This window comes from Vitis riparia, chromosome 16 (assembly GCF_004353265.1).
Source record: "Vitis riparia cultivar Riparia Gloire de Montpellier isolate 1030 chromosome 16, EGFV_Vit.rip_1.0, whole genome shotgun sequence".
Lineage (NCBI taxonomy): Eukaryota > Viridiplantae > Streptophyta > Magnoliopsida > Vitales > Vitaceae > Vitis > Vitis riparia.
Window position 1 is genome coordinate 9,046,042 of NC_048446.1, and position 24,990 is coordinate 9,071,031.

A 24,990-nucleotide genomic window follows, 5' to 3' on the forward strand; every position below is an offset into this window, starting at 1 on the left:
GCTATTATATTTTTATTAAATAATTTCTTTTCACTATTTTTTTTTAATTCTATTTGTGCTCTAATATTGCCCATTGAAATTTATATTGTAAACTAATGATCATAAAATGTAAAATAAAAAACAATTATTGTAAATTATATAATTTAATTTAATTAAAACAGAAAATTAAAAGTATTTTTAAAATTTTAAAAATTAAAATAAAAGTGTTAAGAATCCATATTTTTAAATAATGTATAATTTATTTAAATTGATTTATCAATTTCAACAATTGAAGAGACATATTTATGAAAATTGAAATTCTAAATTTCAGTGGCAGTAGGGGGCAGCTGTTGGGTGTATATTGGTGAAGGCACAGCCGGTCAAGTGCGCTGGTGCAAGTCATTGTGAGAGAGAATGGAAGAAGCGAGTGCTGGTTCCAACTTTCAAGAGAAGAGTCGCCCACTTTGTCTTTTCTGTGGAAAACTCTTCGATTTGAACGACTCCAAGTCTTTTCCTTGGAATTTTTCAATGCCTACAACAACCTCCCCATTGGGGCAATTTCATTTCTGAAGTATCTTTTTCCTTTTCTTCTTCTTCTTCTTCTTCTTCTTCTTCTTCTTCTATCTTCACCACCCTCAGAATGTCCACACCAGCAGAGTATGTTCTCTGCCTGCGGTGATCAGTTTTTAGATTACTCATTATCCTGTTATTCTTCTAGATGATGATAATACGCATGCATGCTCATGCTTTTCAGTTATTTCGTTTGTCACTAGTGTTTGAATTTTTCTTCTTCTTATTCAACTGTTTTCTGCATTAAGAATATTTCTCCTGAGTCCTGCTGGCTTCATTTTTATTTTCATGGTTTTCTGCAGGCCCTCCCCTGAATCTGCAATTGTTCCAAATTGGCAAATTTTCTCACCCAAATGTTTTGTAACCCATCGAAAATAATCTCCTGTACTTGATCATCTACACCTACACAAGTAGGCCTTTCCCACCATCCAAATTGATTCAAATTTTGTCCCCTTAAGCTGTTTCTTTCAATTCATAAACATTCTGTTTTTTTTTTTCCTGAAGATTAAGATTTAATATATGTTCTTAATCAAACCTCATACTTCTCTCACTTTTTGTCATCAATTGGAAAGATCAACTTGATCTTCATTTGCAAGTACATGCAAGATTTAATGACCTTATCTACATAAGAATTGTTATAGTCTTGACATAATCAGAGTTCTGATTATTAGATTTCTCGAGTTTGAGCCTCTCCAAACAGCACCTGCTTGATTCTTTTGTCTTTGATGAAGCATGATGACGTGACCTGACTGGTTACTACACTGGACTCCTCTCCAGTTGCAACAATTTCTGTTGTCATGTTCATCTCCCCAAGAGGAAAGAAGGCCAAAGTCATCGACAAGGCCACGTTTGAAGTGAAGGAGAGCTTGTCTCTCCCTCTCTATGCACCCAGTAACATTCCCCAGGCCAGGTTTGGCACATAGCAGCAAAAGCATAAGAAAGCTAAGAAGGTGTTGAAAGGACCGTCCTGCCATGGTCTGCAAGTATCTGTTTTTTTCTTATGAATTCCGAGGAGACCAAGCACTCACATATATATAGCATCTGTTTGACTCTACCATATGAACGCAATACCAAGATTCCTTCCACTTTTATTTATTGAAGAGTGAAATTCGTAATTTTTGTATTAAAAACTGTTTTTTGAAATCACTTTTGTTTAAGTTAATTGAAATTCTTATACCACTCAGTCCGTGAAGCTTTGTCGTTTCCGGCAACTGGAAAAAGCGGCAAATAATGAAAGACTGAGAAACGACCGTGAATTCAATCTTATTTCACTGCGTCCTGACCCAAAACGGCGTCGTCCCAGTTTGAGAAGACGACGTCGTTTTTACCTTGGGTTTTGCACAGTTGGAAGGCCTCCAACAGCTGAGCTAGTAGCCTTTCAGTTTTCACTACCCTTGATTTCTTTTCAGCACTATTAAAAGTTACATAACAATTTTTGAATTAGAAAAGTTACATACTGTTTTTTCTTTCAAATCACTTTTGTTTAAGTTAATTGAGATTCTAGTAAATCTCTAATTTTATTAATTAATAATTAATGACAAATCATGATTCCTTAAGCTCAACTTTAATTAAAAAACATGGTCAAACGGCCCATATTTTTCTTTTATTTTTAAAAACCAATGAAAACACCTTTTACTTATTTTTTAAAAATTATTATTTATTTCACTTTATTTTTAAAAAGTGTTTTTAGAGAACAACAGCTAAAGAGTGTTAAAAAATTTTAAAAACAATTTTTTATTTTTAAAGACAAAAAACTATTTTCAAATCACATGACCCAAAAAACTCTTAAATATTTTCTCACATCTTTAAATATTGCATCTAACTTTCCAACAATCCTCTTAACTCAAAAAGTTATAAAAATAAAAATAAAAATAAAATGTTCTGGAATTGAAACGTAAAATGCAAAATATTTTGCTCTCAACAGCATTCACCGTTGGCATAATGCATAAATCAAATAGCATTGTTTTCTGAATTTATGAATATCTGGAAAGCTCTTGATTGTACCGTTTCCTCTAACTTCCGAGAAAGAGAAGTGAGAATTTTGAAATTTTATTGAAACTCCATAACTTTCCCTTACAAATTTATGTTTACCATAAAGAAAATAATAATTACACCTACTTTTCTTTTGTTTCTTTTCAAATGAGGCTGAGTGTGCAAATAGAAAAGACGGGTACGATTAGCATCACCCTTGTTATAATAAAAATAAAATGTTCAATCTTATTTCACTGCGTCCTGACCTAAAACGGCGTCGTCCCAGTTTGAGAAAACGACGTCGTTTTTACCTTGGGTTTTGCACAGTCGGAAGGCCTCCAACAGCTGAGCTAGTAGCTTTTCAGTTTTCACTACCCTTGATTTCTTCAGAACCCAATTTTTGAATATTCGGGAGTTCTTTTCAGCACTATTAAAAGTTACATAACAATTTTTGAATGTTATAAATTCTTATAAAAACTGGTTTTTCAAATCACTTTTGTTTAAATTAATTGAGATTCTAGCAAATCTCTAATTTTATTAATTAATAATTAATGACAACTCTCCAATGGTTGATATGATTCCTTAAGCTCAACTTATGTAAATTCATTCACATATCTTGATGCAAAATCAAATTTAATTAATAATTAATGACAAATGAGGAAGAAAGATTTTCTTATTTTAGTTTTCTACTTTTATTGACCAAAAATAATTACAAATCTTTAATCTCTTATTTTAAGTTATATCAACATATTGAAACTCCATTACCAAGAAAAACACATTAATCAAGACATCTTCACAAACTAGGGAAAAAAAGAAGAAGTTGATTGCATCATTACTTTAGTTTCCAACTAACTTATGAAAGTTGATTGTATAATGGTTCAAAGTCAAGTGAAACAACTAGGACATGTCCCCCGAGCAAAGAATAAGAAAGAGATGTTACAATTTTTTTTTTATTTTTTTTTTATAAGAGTCATATAACCATATTAGTCTTTTACCTTCTTGTAAGTCTACCTAATTCTTTAATTCATAAGTAATAAATTAAAATATCTCATGATCTCAAGGGCATAAAGCACCCTTGCATCTTAGCTTTTGAAGTCAAGTGACCGGATTGAGCCATCCACAATTCAACTTTACTTTTTTAAAAGAGCAAGACTTACATATCACTTTTTGTTCAACTTTTCTTGTTGTGTTTCTCCTATTTTTATATTTATTTATTTTTATTTAATCACTATTTATCACTTGGTAACATTAAAGACTCCTACTTTTATTTTTATTTATTTTTTGCATACCATATTTGGTTATTGTATTATTAAATTTAATCATCATAACTTACAAGGTTATCTGACTTTAATTCAAATTAAAAGTATTTTAGGAGTTTGAAAAATATTAGAGTCATATACAACGATGATTTGCTTATTATAAATATAAGTTTGTTATTATGTTGATGCAAATAAAGCAAAATGAAATAAAATATTTCTAATAAATTACCAATAATACCAAATCATGTGGTAACAACACACAAAAGCCTACTGCCCTCTTAATTTCTTTGTGTTTCAGTATGTGAGAGTTTTGTTGTGCGGACAATCTCTCACCATTTGACACTTTGGAATTGGAAGGTGGATAGATTCAACGACTGAACATACAGAAAGGACCAAGCAATTTCCTTAGCGACTGTTTCCCATGTGGACCTCTATCTCTCTCTCTCTCTCTCTCTCTCTCTCTCTCTCTCTCTACTAAGCCAACCGCTCTATTTCTCACGCTTGTCCGACCCATTTAATTATGTCTTATGTCATTATTATAATTTTTACTGAATTGTTTTGCATGATCAATGATGTTATAACTCTAAAGATCATACGTGTAGGAAAGCCTACGTTAAATATGACAATGTTAACTCTGTCAAAAATTTCCATTCATTCCTCCCAAAACCACATGACACTTGAAAATTCCACATGGAAGTCTTATATAACATCCAAATCAATGGAAAATATCTGTTCATTTCTTGTTAAATATTCCATGGAAACTCATTCAAGTTCATCATTATCTGTTCATTGTGTGGGAAATTTTGTTAGTACATTTTCTTGTTAAATAGTCTATGGAAACTCATTCAATTTCATGGTCTTCTGTGGAAAATTGTACAATTTTTTTCTCTTATACTGAAGCAAATTTCCTAGAAACTTCTCTCACGTTGAAAGTGCCAAGTGAATCCAGCTCCAATAAATGTTCTCGTAAGCCAACTATGGACCCCGCATTTCGGCTCATGCGTTTCCCACTCAACGGCGAGCTCGATTTTTATTTTGAAAAATGATTGATTTTTATTGATTAAGGAAATGACTTGGAGTCGCCACTTACTTTTGTTTTATTTTTAAAAGGGTAAACAAAATAAGAAAGAAAAACCCTAAGTGTAACTCCTTATTTTGGAAAAGGTGATCTACGAAAAACCGGATCGGATTCGGGGGTCAGGTTACTTATCGGGAAGGTACGGTAAAGACCGTAGCACCCCTCTAAGTCCCTAAAGTCGGGTCTCTACTAATAAAATGAAACTGACATGGCAATCAATAGGAAGGTCAATGAATATCAACATGATTACACACCAAGAATCTAAGCATGCATAGGGGATGGACAAAGTGGGAGAAAATGTGTACCTTAGCAGCAAACAACAACGCGCTATCATGAAAAAGAGATTAGTACAAAGCAATGATCACAAGATATAGCATATATATCACTAAGTTGAATACAAAATCATCAACAGCACATGTGTCATTTCACTCAATTTTATTTTAAAGAAAATTTATTTGATGTTGGGCCCCCACCAAAACCTGTTTATTTTTACATGAATTAATTCCATAAATTCCATCACTTGGAATTACGGAATTTGATCATTACTTGTTTTAAAACTCATTTTGAAGGAAATTAAGGGGAGCATGAGAATTGCTGGCCGAAGATGAATAGCAGCATATTTTTATTAAATAGGAAGGATTTTTGGATCCCAAAAAAACTACAGATGAGAATTTGAAGGGGTAAAATTGTTTGATAAAATGAAACATGAAGAATTATTCACAACATCGAGACAGAGAAAAATATTTTCAAAGTTTAAAATAAAATAAAGAGGGATGGCTCGCGGCCCAATGATGGTCATGCATACCATGTACGGGTGGCTCTTAGGGACTTGTGAGGCAGTAGGGAAGGATTTTCAATGTGTCAAACTGACAGCTCCAACAGCTGTTTGGATATCACCTGTTTGTGCTTCCCATAGCTTAGTTGACAGGTACATCTTTGGATCTGAAATGATGTCCCAATTGGGCCCAGGTTTAGTGCACATCATATAGAGTCTTGCAAGCTTCCCTAGCTCAACTGCTTAGAAAGCGTAAGTATGGTCTCTTCACTATCAACAACTCTCGGGGAATGTGGCCCCAGGCGTCTGACTCAGTGTAGGGACCTAGCTTTAATGATTCAGTTCATGACTCCCACAGAATGCAAAAAAAACCAGCTGAAGGATGAAAGATTATTTTATGTGGTCTGACTCGGGACACATCTGGCCCTTACAAAGGAGATTGGAGGGCTGAAATCCTCTGGAAGAATCTTGAGTTCCAGTTCATCAACCCATTAGTTTCTTTCGCTGTCCATAATGCCCAATCGAAGTCCAACTCAGCTACTGAGCCAAAGAAGCAAATTAAGTTCTTGTCGTCATCCACACCAAACTCATTCGCAAGCATTAAGGGCCGACCTTGCTGTAGTAGAACCCCTCATCTCCTGCTCTATTAACGTTCTTAATGGTATGAGAGTCACTATCAGCAGATTTAACGGTTGATCCGTCAAAACTCCCAACTCCAGTAGAAGCAGCAAGGAATGAACTCCACTGGAATGGCGTGTTTGGAACATACTCAGGCCCTTGCTCGGAAATGATGTCTTGAAACTCCCTTTCGCGAATAGAAGGTTGGGTTAGTAAGAAAACATGTAACATCATTGAATCTATGAGTTCCGTGTCCATGAAAGTACTGGAATACCCTTCACATGTATGTTCATGCATAGGTCACTGACAATATGAGAAAGTCAAAGCATGGCTGCTACTGCTACCGTTGACATGGCCAGACTACGGCTAACCTCGAAAATTAAACCCTTGCCCTTGACTTTAGCATCAAGATGCTCGAAGATGGTAACATCTCTTCAGCATCTCTACAGTGACCAAGAACTTTTGCATTGAATTATACCTTCTTCATTGAACTTTCCACCTTCGGACTCCACTGTAACCATGCACCTGCAGCTTTATGGGGCAGATATATCAGAATTCTCAAGCCTATATTCACCTCTTCGGTGTTTCCAAGGGTTAGGGAAAAAGGATATAATCGCGTTTGGATCCCTAAACCCGCCGGTTGAGAAGAAGTACAAGGCAAAATCATTCCCCTTGGGAAGGCCATCTCGGAATAAATCAATCTCAAGACTAACTCAGATGAAGCTTCCCAATCCGAAGGGCTGTGAGCACCTATTCAGAAAGTTTAAGTTTTTCTCTTCACTGCATATTTTCCTCAAAACGCACAGAAATACTTACAACGCTGACTAAAGTTCAACTTCTTAATCTGGTTGTGCCAGCTAATTCCACGAAGGGTGTCGTGTTTCCCAGAAGTACCAACCTTCCTTGACCACTTGGTCACTTTCGACGACTCGGATGACTTCCACGGCTATCCATGCTTTTACCCAAATCATCCATGGGACGAGGCATGCGTTCATCTCATCTCAAACCTTGTCTAACATGCTGAATAATGTCTGGTAAATTGGAAATGACTCTTCATAGAAGCATCAAACCTCACCGAAATGACCATGCATGGAGATTCGGGTGCTGGGTAGCCACAAGTTCCTCTCATGCGTGTTGAGACGTGTTTGCTCTTTGCTAAGGAACATGCCGTTCGATAGACGTCCATGCGGACATACTGCATTGGAGCGTCTTTGGATATGCCGGAGCTCAACTGGAGTCGGTCGGCTTAGGATGAGAAAAAGGAGATAGGCATGTAGGCCGTGCTTCAATGGGTATGGGCATTCGGAGAACGATGAGCTTGGCATGACGTCTCCAACATGGGATGATCCCACGCGGAGCTTAGATATGATAGGAAATGGACTTTAATGGGAGGTTTGGTGGAGGGTTTTAGAGAGATCCTTGCATGGTGTGGGGGATGAACGGCAAGAAGGAATGAGTTAAGCAAGCATGGATGGCGCTAGGGGTGACCGTACGCATGGGGCTCCATGCACGTGAAGGAGATAATGGAAGTGAGGAGATGACGTTTCTGATGGGTGTTGAGGGTGGAAGAGTGGTGAGGAAATGGTGTGAAGAGTGGAAAGTTAAAAGGTGACGTGGGTATGGGAAACGTAGAGAGAGGAAAGATACGTGTGCATGGCTCCATGCATGAGGGTGAGTGACTTTGGGGATTTCTATGGGGGTGAACATGACACGGGTGTGGTGGTTAGAGAGAGAAAGATGGAGATGGAATAGAGATGGGTAAGTGGGTTTGTGGGTATTAACAGAGTAGTGGCATGCATGGGAAGGCTTAGAGGCAATGGGTATGAAAGTGGGCACCTGAAGAAAACTACAGATATGTGGTGATGCCATAGAGAGAGAAAAGGTGGTGATGTGAGAGCATGGGTATGATGTATTGAAAGGTGAAGGGGTGGGTATGTAGTGAGAGAAAAAAAAAATGGGTTTGGTGATATTCAAGAAGTGGCGGTGTGTATGGAAGCAAGAAACGATGGGTATGATGGCCGGGTTTACATGGTTCCATGCGCGTGGGTGAGTGGATTTGGAACCTCAGGGAAGCCTATGGATGAGTCTTGGACTGCCATGCCAAGTGCAAAAGACGGGCTATGGGTCGCTTAGAACAAGTAGTGGGGGTTAGCTCGGCCATGTGTAACCATGCAAAGCTGGAAGCTTGGGAAATGACACGTGGTGTACATGAAAGGAACAGGTTGTAGGTGGTGGCCGAATGGAAAAAGACGTGGAGGATGGTGAGCGGATATGAGATAGACGAGGGTGAGGATGTGAGGTGAGCACTATAGCTGAAAGTGAGGAAGAGATGCATCAGTCGGCACTTCGAAATATCAACTCTTTTCACCCATACGACAACTCAGATATGCTGTGGAACCCACCTTTGAATTCTCATACTTCATGGCAGAACTCTAACACGCATTCGGAATGGCAAAAATGCTAACAACTAGCAAAATTCATCATTATTCTCTCCAACCTCATTTTATATGAGACATCCGATTTGTCAAAACCATGAGACATGGACGCATGTTTTTTTACTTTTTCAAGGCATCTTTCTTTGACTCGGGAGATGCTTTGGTGCCAGTCAGTTGCAATGCTTCAGTGTCGACAACCGCAAGTGCATCTGATTGAGTTGAGAGGCTTGTTCCAACTGAAACCGAACCCCGGTTGCCTTCCAAACTATCAGTTTGACTACCTCTGATTTAACACCAGAACCATTCCCGCCAAGCACCTTAGTTAGATCATCTTCAATTGCTGTCGCTGAACAAAAGATTCAGCATCAACAGACGAAAACTTTGACTCTTTCGTTGATGAACTAATATCAGAAGCTTCCCACCAAGCATTCAAATATGGTCCTCTTCAACAGTGATCAAACATTGAACGAAGGATTCAAAGAAAATAACTCCAGTCTTCTCATCATGCTTACTGATATCAAGCCTTTGAGAACATTCATCCTTGCAAAAGTTTGCAATCAAACCCAGATTTCCTCTCTCACAGTCCGTGCATTTAACACGGTCTAGGACCAAAGAGCAGCCAAAACAAGGAAGAAAATAATGGAAGCAAAGCATGAAAAAAAACAACAGACGAGGGTAGTCTCACCTAAGGCTTCCCTCATGAGCCACCAGTGAGCCCTCCGATTATGTGAGAATAAACACATCAAAATATAACTATAGGCGTGATTGTGAAATATTTCACGGTAAAAGCATGGCATATCAAGATATACAACCTCATATAAGAGTTCAGGATCATATCACAACAAACAACAGTTAATTATCCACCCCCAAGCAAACCAACAAATATTCAAGCATCAGCAAGAGATATGGAAGAGAGATAACAGCCAAAACATCAACAAGCCTGCAGTAACCATACCTGGAGAAGTTTTCCTCCAGCAAAGCCAACAGGACGTCCCAGCTCCTCTCCAGAAAATCCCTCCTGCCCCGCTTGAAGCCAAAAAACCTCTTTTTTATCTCCTCCTGTTTCTATCTTCCACAGCAAGCCACTACCGACTCCACTGTTCCTCGCATCAGTAGCACGTCCACTGCCAACCACCAGCATGGCCGCCCACGTTTATGCAGCTGACTTCCCGGGTGTGGAGAAAAGAGGGACCCCCTCCCACTTATCTCCAATGTGCTGCCAGCTCCTCTAACGTTATATTAAAAAACTAAAATCCCCCAAATGGGGGTCTACACCAACATATATTGGTGCTTTAAATACTGAAGGTAAATTATCAAAAATTCTTTATACTTTAAAGCAATATTAATATTTCTTTTACCAGAGTTTGATTAAAAAGGAAACTCATGAAAAAATCACATATATATCGACTTGAGATTTTATATAATATATTTGGATATGTTTAATTTATCTACATGCTCTCCACAAATTAATTTCTCCAATTATATGCACATATATTTTAATTTATGAAACCATTTTAGCAACTTGGTTCGGTTGAATGATAGGTTTGACTGATTCGAATTTCTTCAGCCGTCGTTTTTTTTGTTGACCCCACCATTTGAATGCATTTTGTCTTAGAAATTTTCTGGTAGTTTCCTTCTACTTTATTCCCGCCTTTGATGGAAAATAGAAATTAAAATTTTCAAATATTTATATTTGAAATTCTAGCAAATTTCCAATTTTATGAATTATAAACATTTGACTTTTCTATATAAGATGGCTTTTAATTCAACTTGCATAATTGATAAAGACAAATCAAATTTAGTAATGACAAATGAGAAAGAAAATATGGTTTGTTGAATCGATAGGTCATCAAAGTTGTGAATAAGGATGTGACAATTGTTGACTTTTATTGACTTTGTAGTTCTATGTCCAATCCAAACATTAAACTTGTCCCTTCTCACATGGTATTGGTTCTAAAATCATAACTAGTAAGGCCCCACTATTTTTTTTTCTTTTCCTTAAATTTTTGAAGACTTTTGACAAGGTTGACTCATCAGTTTTGATTAAGAATGATAATAGGGCTAGTTTTTCCGATACCTATCCTCCCCTAATGGGACAAATTTAAAATTTAAGTAAATCGGTTAGAAGCAAGTTTGAGATTTTTTTTATACTCAAGAGGCGGGTTCAGGTATGCCTTGTCCTGCCTCAGTTATATATAAAATTAATTTTAAAATAATAATAATAATAATAATAAATATTTTCAATAAAATAAGTTATATAAAATCATAATATTTTAACTATTTATAAAATATATTTGTTTTACTATAATTAAAATATATATATACATATTTTAAAAAATTAAAATTTTTCAAAAAAAAAAAAAAAAGTTAAACGGGGTGGGGCGGGTATGAGAAAAATTCACATACTTGCTTTGTCTCGCCCCGTCTTATTTAATTTTTTAAATGGGACGGGGATGATAATTATTTTGAATAAATGAAGCGGGGTTAGGATAGAGGCGACTAGTCCCAAACCAGTTTCGTTGCCATCTCTAGTTTTGGTTAGATCTATTTGTATATAGCAAATTTGACCGTACATGGCAATTCAAAATGATATGAATTCTATTAGTTTTGGATAGAGTATAACTTTATTTATATCAAAATTGTATCAACTAATTTAATATGCTCAATAAATGACTCGTGTTTGGGTTTGATGACTCAACTTATTCTATTAATCTAGTTAACCTATTAACTTATTTATGTCGAAATGACATGTTTATACACTAACTGTTTTATCCTTTTAACCGTATAAATTTACTAATTTTATATATTAAAAAATTATATAAATTAAAGATGTATAAATTTTTTTAAAATAAAATAAACTTATATATATATATATTATAAACTTATAAAATATTATAATTAAAAATAAATAATTAAATTAATCAAGATTTAGAAAACTTAAAATTAATTAAGTAGTAATTTTGAAATATTATTTTATAAATTTAAAATTTTAAAGAGTGCAACTATATTGCAAGGTTTATGGATTATCCATTTTTTGCAACAAATTTTGACGAAAAATTGTTCCTAAAAACTCATTTATTAAATAACTCGTCAAAATTTTCCATTCATTATTTCCAAAACCACGCAGTACTAGAAAATTTCACATGGAAGTCTTATATAACATCCAAGTCAATGGAAAATGTCTATTTATTTCTTGTTATATAGTCCATGGAAACTCATTCAAGTTCATCGTTATCTGTTCATCGTGTGGAAAATTTTGTCAGTACATTTTCTTGTTAAATAGTCTATGAAGCCATTTTAGCAACTTCGTTCAGCTGAATGGTAGGTTTGACCGATTCGAATTTCTTCAACTGTCGTGTTTTTGGTTGACCCCACCATTTGAATGCATTTTGTCTTAGAAATTTTCTGGTAGTTTCCTTCTACTTTATTCTGGCCTTTGATGGAAAATAGAAATTAAAATTTTCAAATATTTATATTTGAAATTCTAGCAAATTTCCAATTTTATGAATTATAAACATTTGACATTTCTACATAAGATGGCTTTTAATTCAACTTGCATAATACATTGATAAAGACAAATCAAATTTAGTAATGACAAATGAGAAAGAAAAAATGGTTTGTTGAATCGATAAGTCATCAAAGTTGTGAATAAGGATGTGACAACTTTCTACTTTTATTGGCTTCATAGTTCTATGTCCAATCGAAACATTAAGCTTGTCCCTTCTCACTCATCAAAGTTGTGAATAAGGATGTGACAACTTTCTACTTTTATTGGCTTCATAGTTCTATGTCCAATCGAAACATTAAACTTGTCCTTTCTCACACTGTATTGGTTCTAAAATCATAACTAGTGAGGTCCCACTAATCTTTTTATTTTTTTTTTCCTTAAAGTTTTGAAGACTTTTGACAAGGTTGACTCATTAGTTTTGATTAGGAATGATAATAGGGCTATTTTTTTCTGATACCCCTAAGGGGACAAATTTAAAATTTAAGTAAACAAGTTAGGAGCGACTTTGAGAAATTTTTTATACTCAAGAGGGCGGGTTGAGGTATACCTTGTCCTGCCTCAATTATATATAAAATTAATTTTAAAATAATAATAATAATAATAATAATAATAATAATAATAATAATAATAATAAAATATTTTCAATAAAATAAGTTATATAAAATTATAATATTTTAACTATTTATAAAATATATTTATTTTACTATAATTAAAAAAAATTTAAAAATTAAATTTAAAAAAAAAAAAAGTTAAACAAGGCGGGGCGGAGGAAGCCAAGGATGTGAAGTCAACCATAATTTGCATTATCTATACCAAGTCAGAAAATAAAAAAGATAGCAAAAGGAATTCATGGTTTGAATTTGGCTCAAGATAGAGATGTTTCAATTAGCTATTATATTTTTATTAAATAATTTCTTTTCACTATTTTTTTTAATTCTATTTGTGCTCTAATATTGCCCATTGAGATTTACATTATAAACTAATGATCATAAAATGTAAAATAAAAAAACAATTATTGTAAATATATTTACTTTAATTTAATTAAAACAGAGAATTAAAAGTATTTGCGAAATTTTAAAAATTAAAATAAAAGTGTTAAGAATCCATATTTTTGAATAATATATAATTTATTTAAATTGATTTATCAATTTCAACAATTGAAGAGACATATTTATGAAAATTGAAATTCTAAATTTCAGAGGCAGTAGGGGGCAGCTGTTGGGTGTTTTTTGGTCAAGGCACAGCCGGTCAAGTGCGCTGGTCCAAGTCATTGTGAGAGAGAATGGAAGAAGCGAGTGGTTCCAACTTTCAACAGAAGAGTCGCCCACTTTGTCTTTTCCTTGGAATTTTTCAATGCCTACAACAACCTCCCCATTGGGGCAATTTCATTTCTGAAGTATCTTTTTCCTTTTCTTCTGCTTCTGAACGGTGGTGTTTGTTTTTTTTACTTTTTGCTGAAAACCATTTAGTTTTAGAATTTAGGTTGTTTGTTTTTTTACTTTTTCATGACTTATTATAAACTTTTTACTAAATAGAAAAAGCCAAAATATGTGGCTTTTTTTAAATAGAAAAAATAACACAATGATTTTTTTTACTTTTTAATACTTAATAAAAATAAAATACTACAAAAACAAACAACCTAATATTTAATACTATTAAGTATTAAAGTTCTATTTAGAATTAAGTAAAAAAACAAACACCACCAAGTCTTTTCCTTGGAATTTTTCAATGCCTACAAGAACCTCCCCATTGGGGCAATTTCATTTCTGAAGTATCTTTTTCCTTTTCTTCTTCTTCTTCTTCTTCTTCTTCTATCTTCACCACCCTCAGAATGGCCACACCAGCAGAGTATGTTCTCTGCCTCATTATCCTGTTATTCTTCTAGATGATGATAATACGCACGCAAGCTCATGCTTTTTAGTTATTTCGTTTGTCACAAGTGTTTGGATTTTTCTTCTTCTTATTCAACTGTTTTCTGCATTAAGAATATTTCTCCTGAGTCCTGCTGGCTTCATTTTTATTTTCATGGTTTTCTGCAGGCCCTCCCCTGAATCTGCAATTGTTCCAAATTGGCAAATTTTCTCACCCAAATGTTTTGTAACTCATCGAAAATAATCTCCTGTACTTGATCATCTACACCTACACAAGTAGGCCTTTCCCACCATCCAAATTGATTCAAATTTTGTCCCCTTAAGCTGTTTCTTTCAATTCATAAACATTCTGTTTTTTTTTTTTTTCCTGAAGATTAAGATTTAATATATGTTCTTAATCAAACCTCATACTTCTCTCACTTTTTGTCATCAATTGGAAAGATCAACTTGATCTTCATTTGCAAGTACATGCAAGATTTAATGACCTTATCTACATAAGAATTGTTATAGTCTTGACATAATCAGAGTTCTGATTATTAGATTTCTCGAGTTTGAGCCTCTCCAAACAGCACCTGCTTGATTCTTTTGTCTTTGTTTTAATTTCCCAGCACTTGTTTTCTTGTATGGTCATATTTGAAGAATTATTATGTGTGATAATGTTAACTGGTTATAGCAAAATATTCATGCCATTGAAGTTTGTGTTTTGTTTAGATACTTTAGATCTCTACCACCTGTGAGCAAGATCTATGGAGTGGCCTGTTTACTGACCACCACTGCCTACTCTCTCCAACTTTATAGTCGTGGGAACATTGCTCTTTCTTATGAACTTGTATTCAAGCGCTTCCAGGTAAATTAGTTACATTCATCAATCGATCCAATATTTAGCAGGTTCACTATCAAATATTGGAATGGTAATAAATTTCTCTTTGTATGCTTGATCAGTTTTTCTCTTTTAATTATGATACAGGTTTGGAGGCTTGTTACAAACTTCTTCTTTCTCGGGCCATTTTCATTTGCCTTTGCATTTCGTCTTCTGATAATGTGAGTATGCTTACTCTGTGCTTTAAACTTATACCATATATCGTTTATCGCTTGTTTGGTTGCCATAAAGACAGAGAGGAAAAGAAAATCTTGAGGTAATTTTGCCATAATACAGTTATTTGATTACAAGAATCATGATGTATGCAAAGTCAAAATCATATGCTTTGTATAGCTGTGTAGCTTTACTCAAAACATTTTGATGCTGCAGTCCCTTCATACAGCTTTATACAAAATATTTGCTCTTTGTTAAGGGTTTCCCACTGATGAGTTCACTGAGAAATTTTTTTGTTTTTTGAACTAATACTCTGTAACCTTGAATAATAAATATAGAGCCAGATATGGTGTTTCATTAGAGAGGGGGCCATTCGACAAAAGGACAGCAGACTATGTATGGATGCTGATCTCTGGAGCACTGTCACTTTTGGTAAATCAATGGAATCCCCTATTTAAACACATTGCTTCAGTTGGATTGTAATTATGATTTGCCTATAGATAGTGCACCCTTAGGGAAGGATTGCATCTGCTGTCCAAGTGTTTGCAGTTTGAGATACCAAATGGCATTAGTTAATCATCTAATTTGTAGTCAAAATTTGGAACTTAAAGCATTTTCCTGGAAAAGAAAATGCCAAACCAAAAGGAAAGGAAAAATAAACACCAAGGTATTTGATAAGAACTTGCCAATTAAGGGGACGACGGTGGGGGGCTATATCATCTGACTAGACACAAAGCAAAGATGCTATATCTTCTCCTTCAACATCTTACCTTTTTTTGTCAACAATAGCTGATTTGGTTCAAGCTCTTGCTTGCTCTGGATGTTTGCATTTCAATTTGGTTACCCCTCCAACTTCAAATCAATTAGCAGATGATTTTACTGAAGTGTACTTCTTCCTTTACTCTGTTCTTAGGTCCAAGCTGATGTGATGAATTCTGAACAGATTTAGGGACTGATCTTGAAAAAATTAGCACATGATGGGTTTATTTTGCTTTTCCTCTCTTGAGACAATGACTATACTACTGGATATCATCAGGTGATGGCCGCTGTCCCGTATCTATTGTCTGAGTTCATGGGAGCTTCATTGGTTTTCATGATTGTCTATGTTTGGGGCCGTGAGTTCCCAAATGCCCAAATCGATTTCTATGGTCTTGTTTCATTTAAGGTACGTTTTCTCTCAACAATCCTACCAATTGCGGCTTCAAAATATATGCACATGTACTAGAAACAGAAACATTCAGACAAGTTTTAAAGTCTAAATTGACTTTCTATCCATCTATTCTGCACGCAGGGTTTCTATCTTCCCTGGATTTACCTAGCACTGGATTTACTTTTGGGTAATCGTTTGATGCCAGACATCCTCGGGATGGTTGCAGGGCATCTCTATTACTTTTTAACAGTGCTTCATCCTCTAGCCGGTGGAAAAAACATATTAAAGACTCCTCTCTGGGTGTATCCTTTTCCATTTGTTTCATCAGCTTAGAAAGTCATCCATATATGCATCAGTTTCGTCATGTTCCAAGTCTGAAATCTATTAATCTTTATAGCATTTTTAGCTTAAAAAACAAAAAATTTAATACCAATTAATAAAAAATTCTTCATAAATTAGTGTTGAAAGGATTATTTTGGCATTTTTAGGCTGATGGACATACTGAAATGTTTGTATATCACATGTTGTCTCCATCATTGTTTTGAAACTCATTTCTGTTCTGGGATATATCCATGTCTCTTTCTAGACAATTACATGGTGCCTGTTTGAGTTTTGACACATGGCATATAATAAAAAACCTGCAGAGAGTACCAATTTTTGGGAGGTTGATATAAAAAACAACAGAATTCGCAATTTTCTTCTAGTGTTTTAAGTATGAATAACCATCAAATGGTGGACTCGATCAAGATTTAAGCAGTTAGAAAACTATTGGGACAATTAGAAATTATGAACATGTTTTGCTTAATGCATTCGCAGTCACAAACTGGTGGCATTATGGGGAAAGGGAACCCAAGTGAACTCCCCAGTACAGCAGGATCCAAATGCAGGAGTGGCTTTTCGGGGAAGAAGCTATCGCCTGAATGGGAATCAAAGGAGGAGTCCATCAGAAGCAGAAACAAGCACTCCCATGCAGCAGACTGATCCAAATTCTGGAGTTCCTTTCCAGGGACAAAGCTATCGTCTTGGAGGCCGTTAGCTTATTTTTGTTTTGTGTTGTTAGCAACAATGGCTTAATCAGGATGCATCCAGATTGATGCCTCCCTCTTTATCCATGGCCTGCATGGGAACAACTGAGAGGATTTAGAATAAGTGTTTCTACATATTAAGTTCTACTGTGTCTGGTGTAGCTGTAACTTTGATATGCAAACTCATTTTCAAAAAGATATGTACCTGAAAAAGCTTACTAGTCAGAGTTACTGTGCTTTCTATATTTGTACTATGACTTTTTAAGCAAATACTTGAATTAACCTGATACATTTATAAATTAAAGTTATTGCATTATAAATATTATTTTATAAATTTATGAGATTATGAATGTTCCTAATGTCTAGGGGAATTGGGTTTTATAAATATGGTGTTAAAAGGAGAGTTCTTTTTTGTATACCTCTTGAATCATTGAATCTTCTTCGTTATTGTTTTTTCATTAAATATAAAATTATATATGAAATCAAGAAAACTACAAAGAAAAGTTAGAATTTCAGATCCAAGGTGAAGAGGAAGGGTACTTTAATTTTTTTCTTTTAAGAGAAACTTGAAAAGTTCTACTTATATATATATATATATATATATATATATATAGAGAGAGAGAGAGAGAGAGAGAGAGAGAGAGAGAGAGAGAGAGAGAGAGAGAGAGAGAGAGAGAAAGAAAGAGAGAGAGAGTAGAGTAGTTTTAAAAGAAAAAGAAATAATTAATAGAAAAGTACGTAAATAAGTAAATCGGTGTTTAGGTGAATTTAAAATTTGTAAATCTTAAACGTAAAGTTATTTTGATGAAGATTTGAGAAAAAGAAATTAACTCTAAGATGAAAATTTGAATATGGTAGAAATGTTCCAAGGATGGGATATGTACTAATCCTAGCAAGATGGTTGTGGTTAGTTGGAAAAGGCCAACAATCATAACTCAGGTTAGAAGCTTTTTAGGATTTGTTGGGTATCATAGATGTTTTAGAGGGATTCTCTAAAATCTTTCTACCTCTGACTAAACTTACTCAAAAGAAAACTAAGTTTATATGGTCTAATGAATGTGAGCATAGTTTTGAGGAGTTGAAAAATAGATTGGTGACTAGTCCAATATTGATTATTCCTTCGGGTTGAGGGTGATATATTGTCATTAGTGACGCATCAAACTAAGGGCTTAATGCAATATGGGAAGCTTATTGCTTATATTTCTAGGCAATTAAAACCTTATGAACAAAACTATACTACTCATGACTTAGAGTTGGCAACTATATAGTTTTTACCTTTAATATTTAGAGACATTATTTGTATGGTGAAACATGTAAGATTTACGTAGACCACAAAAACTTAAAATATTTATTTTCTCAAAAAGAATTTAATATAAGAAAAAAGGTGGATTGACTTCCTTAAGGACTATGATTGCTCTATTTTGTATCATCATGGCAAGGCAAATGTAGTTGTTGATGTTTTGAGTAGAAAGTCTAGTGGTTCTTTGGAAGTCCTACAATGAAGACAACCTCATTTGTTCTATGATTTGGAGACATTGGGGGCTCAATTCACAATTCTGGATTCTGAAGTACAATTGGGCTAGTCTTAGAATTTAGTCAAATCTAGTTAAGATGATTAAGTCATCATAAGGGGGAGACCCAAAGCTTGTGCAAATCATGGATGGTGTTAAAAAAAAAATACTTAACCCAAGATTACACTTTCAAATGATGGGATTTTAAAGTTTAGCACCAAACTATGTGTACCTCAAGTTGGAGATTTGAGAAGAGAGATTCTACAAGAGGCTTATAGCTCTAAATTTTCATTTCATCCTAGTGGGATCAAGATGTATAGAGATATGAGACAACTAGATATTTCCCATTTTGTAGTACAATGCTTAACTTGTCAACAAGTCAAAGTTGAGCACTAGTACCTAGCATGGCCATTGCAACCACGTCCCCTTCCTAATTGGAAGTGGGAGCATATTACAATGGACTTGGTTTTTAGATTACCTAAGTCTTTGGGAGGTAACAATGTGGTTTGGATAATTGTTGATAGATTGAAAATATGAACCCACTTATTGCCTATTCAAACCATGTTTTCCCTAGATAGATTAGCTTCTTTGTATATCTAGGAAATTGTAAGATTACATGGAGTTCCAATGTATATTGTTTTAGATAGAGATAGTCATTTAACTTCTAGATTTTGGAAGAGCTTATAAAAAGCTTTGGGAACTCAATTGAGATATAGCTTTGCCTTTTATCCTTGGACAAATAGTTAATCAGAAAGGGTGATTCAAATTTTGGATGACATGTTGAGAGCATATATCTTGGATTTGGGAGGTAGCTAGGAAGACCATATTTCTTTAGTAAAATTTGCTTGTAACAATAAATATGAAGCTAGCATTGGTATGACACCATATGAGGCCTTGTATGGTAGAAGGTACAGGTCCTCAATTTCTTAGGATGAAATTGGTGAGAGGAAACTTCTAGGTCCAAAGTTTGTTCAGGTGATTGTAAAAAAGGTTACACGACTAGAGAAAGATTGAAAATTGTTCAAAGTCGATAGAAAAGCTATGTAGATAATCAGTGGTGTAAATTAATGTTTAAGGTTGAAGATCATGTTTTTCTCAAGGTTTTACCTATGAAAGCAATGATGAGATTTAGAAGCAAAGAAAGGCTAAGTCCTAAAATATGTGGGGTGTTTTAAGATTTTGAAAAATATTAGCACTTTGGCTTATCAAGTTACCTTGTCTCCAAGATTAGAGAGGATTCATAATGTTTTTCATGTATCAATTTTGAGGAAATGTGTGCATGATCCTTCTCATATAATGGAACTTGAGCCTCTCTAGTTAGTAAAAAATTTGACTTATGAGGATTTCCTTGTTCAAATTGTTGATGTGATGGATAATGTTCTTAGACATACCATAGTCATGTTAGAAATCCTGAATTACTCCATTCCCTGGCCCTAGATCTCATAGGGTGCATGCATCTTTAGGGTTCTCTAGATCTAACACAATAGAAAATAATGGTTTCAAAAATTATATTAAAATACAGATCTATAGATTTGAAACTCATACCTATGATATGGATGTTCATAAATCAAATCTGAATAATGAAGAAGAAGTTTGTAGTCTACAAATGCCTTATACACCCAAAATCTTTCACTTGATGACTCTAACCACAACCTTAGCACTCCAAAGGATGGAGTTTAGAAGAGAGGAAGCTTTGGCTCTCTCTCTTTGGAGATAGAAGACAACTAACTAAAAACCCTAACCCTTTAGGGGTTATTTATAGTGTTCTACTAAGCTTAAGTGACTTGAGCTCATATGAGTTTGGGTCACTTAATTTAGCCCAAAAAGGGTCCTAACTAATTAATTAACCGCACATGGTCATCTAACTAATCAATTCGCCCAATCTAGAGACCTTGTTCACTATCCCTTATGAAACTTTGCATAATTACCAAAATGCCTTTATGCATAAGAGTGAACTTAGAGTCAATTCAACCTTCATAAACAGTGTGACAATAATATATGAGCTTAAAGGAGACGAACCTTGGGTCCATGACCTACTATTCACTACATGTAAACTCCTCATGATCTAGTGTTTGTAATCTAATAGGGTAATACTATCGCCTATGAAGATTATCTCTCTAATCCTTGAATTATAGATCTCACTTCTTATGTAATCAATTGACATACTCTAACTCCAAGGAACATATGTCAAATTCCACTAAATGAATTATTGCGACCATAGAATGATCACATATCCTTTGGATCACCCAAGAGGACATGCTATCTCAATCTCATGAAATATCATGATGCTTATGTTAAAAGTACTTGTTGCCACTAATCTCCTTCAACAGTAACCCAACCCTAAGAGATATATGACTACTTTAAGGTCTCACCCATAAATCAAAGGCTTTTGTTGATTTCAACATAGCACTACAAGGAAAATGTCAAAAGATGATGCTTTTTAAGTGTCAAGATAGATATAAGATGACGCTTTTTAAAAGCGTCATATATTAGACTGTCATCTTTTTAAATCGCATACGTTGACACTTTTTATAAGCGTCATCTTCTTTGCACGTCAACCATGACACTCATAGTAAGTGTCATTATTTGAAACATTGACGCTTTATAAGTGTCATCATATGTTAATAATTTCATTCATGTCAATATTGACACTCAATGAAGCATCATTGTATAGGTAGAAGCAACATTGACACTCAATATAAGTGTCATCTTATAACTTTTTATTTGTAGGAGCAACGTTGACACTTAATAAAGTGTCATTGTATAAGTAGAAGCAACATTGACACTCAATATAAGTGTCATCTTGTAGCTTTTTTATTTGTAGGAGCAACATTGACACTCATAATAAGTGTCATCGTATAGCATTTTATACCTTGACACTAAAAAAAAATGCCATGTTTTTTTAACATCAACCTTGACGCTTTTGAGAAGTGTCATATTCTGTTTATTCAAGTAAAGCATGACGCTTTAAAAAAGCGTCATCTTATCTCATATAAAATTTTAATGGCCCAGAAATTAAAATGTCCTAATTATGCCCTGTTTTATAATTTTCTATCAACAAGTAAATTAATAATGAAAACTTAATTTAAGAATCTCCATTGACAAAAAGTATCAAATATGGTCTTCCTTTTTCACTATTACAATTTATCCATAAACATCATTGTGGACCCCGCATTTCGGCTCAATGCGTTTCCCACTCGATGGCGAGCTCGATTTTTATTTTATTTGAAAATTTGATTTTTATTGATTAAGAAAATGACTTGGAGTCGCCACTTATTTTTGTTTTATTTTTAAAAGGGTAAACAAAATAAGAAAGAAAAACCCTAAGTGTGACTCCTTATTTTGGAAAAGGTTGATCTACGAAAAACCGGATCGGGTTCGGGGGTCAGGTTACTTATCGGGAAGGTACGGTAAAGACCGTAGCACCCCTCTAAGTCCTTAAAGTCGGGTCTCTACTAATAAGATGAAGCAATCATGGCAATGGGTGGGGGAATCAATGAATACTTAGAGCGATCATGCACATGTGAGAATAAGAGCATGCATAGAGAATAATCAAAATGAGAATGAGTGCATACCTGGACCTCCAGTGACAAATGCGCTATCATGAAGCAGGATCAGTGAACAATGAATATGTACATATACTTATACGCATGTCAAGGAACAGAATAAATCAAACACGCATGGCAAATAAATCAACCAAACGGTCAATCAGTCACGAGATCATATATGTGGGGCCCCCACTAAAGCCCGTTTATTTTGCATGAATTAATCTCGTAAATCTCATCATTTGAGAATTACGAAGATTGATTTCTTGCTTGTTTAAAACATTTTGAAATTCAGAGGAGTTGTGAAAATTACTGGCCAGAAGGAAAAATGGCAGCAAGATTTTATTAAAAAGAGATTTTGAGTGATCCTAACATTTCTAAAGATGAAATTTTGAAAAATAAATAAATAAATATAAAACAAAATTATTTGATAGAAATGAAATTTAGAAAACTATATGAAAACTGGAAATTGATGGATTATTTTAAAATCAACAAGGATAAAATAATAATAATAATAATAAAGAAAATAATAATAATAAATGAAATAAAATAAAATAAAATAGATGAAAATAAATATAGTAATAATAATAGGAAATAAATAAATAAGCAAAGTGAAAAAGGCACGCCCTGATAAGGATAGCACGAGTTGATTGATTGAAATTAGACTTATTTAAGATCAAGAAATGATAAGAGATAAAGAATTAAAACAATAAGATTTTTATGAAAATCCATTTTGAAAGAGTGCATGGGAATAGAGGAATGGGACACGTGGGAATTAGATGGGTAAGTGCCAGAAGTGAATACTTGGGGTTTAATTGAGTGCAGAGACATAATCCCAGTACTGATTCCATCATTTGCAAGGATATCCGCAACTTTGAGCGCTCTATCCATTGTCTTTATAGTCCTCCTGTGTGTTTCTCAAATCTGTACCCCTCTGAATTAGTCACTTTTTGTGCATCAGCTACCCCACGCCAAAAGAGAAGGGATTCCTTGTCCGGATGGTATCATTCCACCACTTCATCACTTTCTGTATGAGAGAAGTTCTTGGAAACTTAATATGAAAAGATCTTGATCATTGAATTCTCTGGAGCAGTTTGTCCGCCATGATTTTCTGCTGCACCACACTAAACCCAGCCATTTAAATCAATTGCCATCTCAAAGGAAAGCCTCTTCCCAAGGGCCTGGTGTGACCTCCCAAACAACAACAGTCGATGGATTTACAATCGGAACACCTGCAACATGCATGGCACCGGTGTCTGTTATGATAGCATCAACAGCCATAATTCCACTAGGTCCAGCTCCCAATAGCCCTTTGGCTGTGGAAAACCACTTTGATGTTGCACCATTCTGAGGAGGCCACTGAGACCAGTGAAGTTGAATGGAGCCTGATGAGAAGACGGAGCAAACACGGAGAAAATTTGGCCACCTATCTGAAGTTTGAGGCTGCTGAGAAAGGAATTTTTTCTCAAAAGGTGACTTTGAACTTGTGGAGCTACTGATTTAAAGGTTTGCTTATGAAACAGGTGTACATGCTAACTCCAAGTGGTTCATGGTGGTGGCAGTTACGAAGGTGTGATGAGGGGAGGCTGCGGCGGCGCGTGGGGTGGTGATGACAGAGGCGCTTCGCCAGCCGCCGGCGTCGTTTGAAGACAGCTTTGCTCGTTCTATTTCTTTCTCAAGTGCGTTTTCCTTCACTCTCAGCTCATCGTTTCCTCCAGCCATCTGCAACTCTCAAATAATCACTAGCCCAGAAATTTCTCCAAACATGATACTCTCTTCTCCCTCTCTAGCCTAAAACTTGCTTTCCGGAATATCCCTCCTCTGAGAACCTCACGGTGCCTTACCTTTTCATGCCAAGATAGGAAATCTGGTGTATGCCATGGATAGGTGCCAGGAACAGGGAAAAATAACCAAAACAGAGCACAAATGGTAGAAACAAAAGGGAATCATACAAGGTACATTTCATATTGTTATCAATGGACCTTGATGAGGGTGGGTGAAATCAAATAAATATTAAACAAGAATTGAAGCGTAACTGCAGACATCTCATGAGGAAACTGAATATAGCTAATCCAAAATAGAATTCAAGATCTAGCAGAGAAAAAGAAAAGAAACATATTCTGAAACACATGTGAAATCCATAATGATAATACCTGAAAGTATTCCTCTCCTACAAAGTCCGCCAGAAATCAGCAAGCCCTCCTCCTTCTTCCCTCTGTTTCCTACTCCCCTCCAGCAATCTCCCCCCAGCTCTCTGCCCCTCTCTATCCTTTTTCTCCAGTGAAGACCTTGCCCTATCTCTCTCCCAACACGTCCAAAAAGCCACCACCTCCTGCCAAAGGTTCCCCTGCACCCAATCAGCACCTACCTCCTCTAACAGAAAAAAAACGTGCCTCACTACTGCCAGAATATCCCCATGCAACGTGTCAATCTCTGATTTCTTACCTCTAAGATCACTCCTCTCATGCCACCCTCTCATACCAGCTGCCAAAAGCTCCTCAAAGTGGTCCAAATAAGCCCTCAAATATCCTAAAGACTTATAGACCAAAACGAGGGTCTACAATCATACATAATCAACAACTAAAACCAACAATTTTACAACTTCTTCTTCAACTTTGAATTGTTCATAACCTTCACTACATCTAGTTTTACATCATTTTTC

General features: G+C 35.0%; 1 protein-coding gene across 2 annotated transcripts; it reads left to right on the forward strand.

Annotated features, from left to right (window-relative positions):
* Positions 1–558: 558 nt before the first annotated feature.
* Positions 559–17,576, forward strand: LOC117933025 (derlin-1.1-like). Of its 2 annotated transcripts, XM_034854372.1 has the most exons (8): positions 559–576; positions 13,979–14,041; positions 14,776–14,911; positions 15,032–15,105; positions 15,436–15,529; positions 16,134–16,262; positions 16,389–16,549; positions 17,064–17,576. In XM_034854372.1, exons 2-8 carry the CDS (start codon positions 14,025–14,027, stop codon positions 17,281–17,283), a joined length of 831 nt encoding a protein of 276 aa, XP_034710263.1. In that variant the 5' UTR covers positions 559–576; positions 13,979–14,024; the 3' UTR covers positions 17,284–17,576. The 2 variants fall into 2 exon arrangements, with proteins under 2 accessions (XP_034710263.1, XP_034710262.1); XM_034854371.1 differs by lacking the exon at positions 559–576 and having other exon boundaries at positions 13,936–14,041.
* Positions 17,577–24,990: the final 7,414 nt, after the last annotated feature.

Bases quoted from the DNA above. Each gene is read 5' to 3' on its own strand.
- LOC117933025 (XM_034854372.1), top strand. The intron at 14,912-15,031 runs GTAAATTAGTTA...ATTATGATACAG, and splicing joins TTGTATTCAAGCGCTTCCAG to GTTTGGAGGCTTGTTACAAA. The intron at 15,106-15,435 runs GTGAGTATGCTT...TAATAAATATAG, and splicing joins GCATTTCGTCTTCTGATAAT to AGCCAGATATGGTGTTTCAT.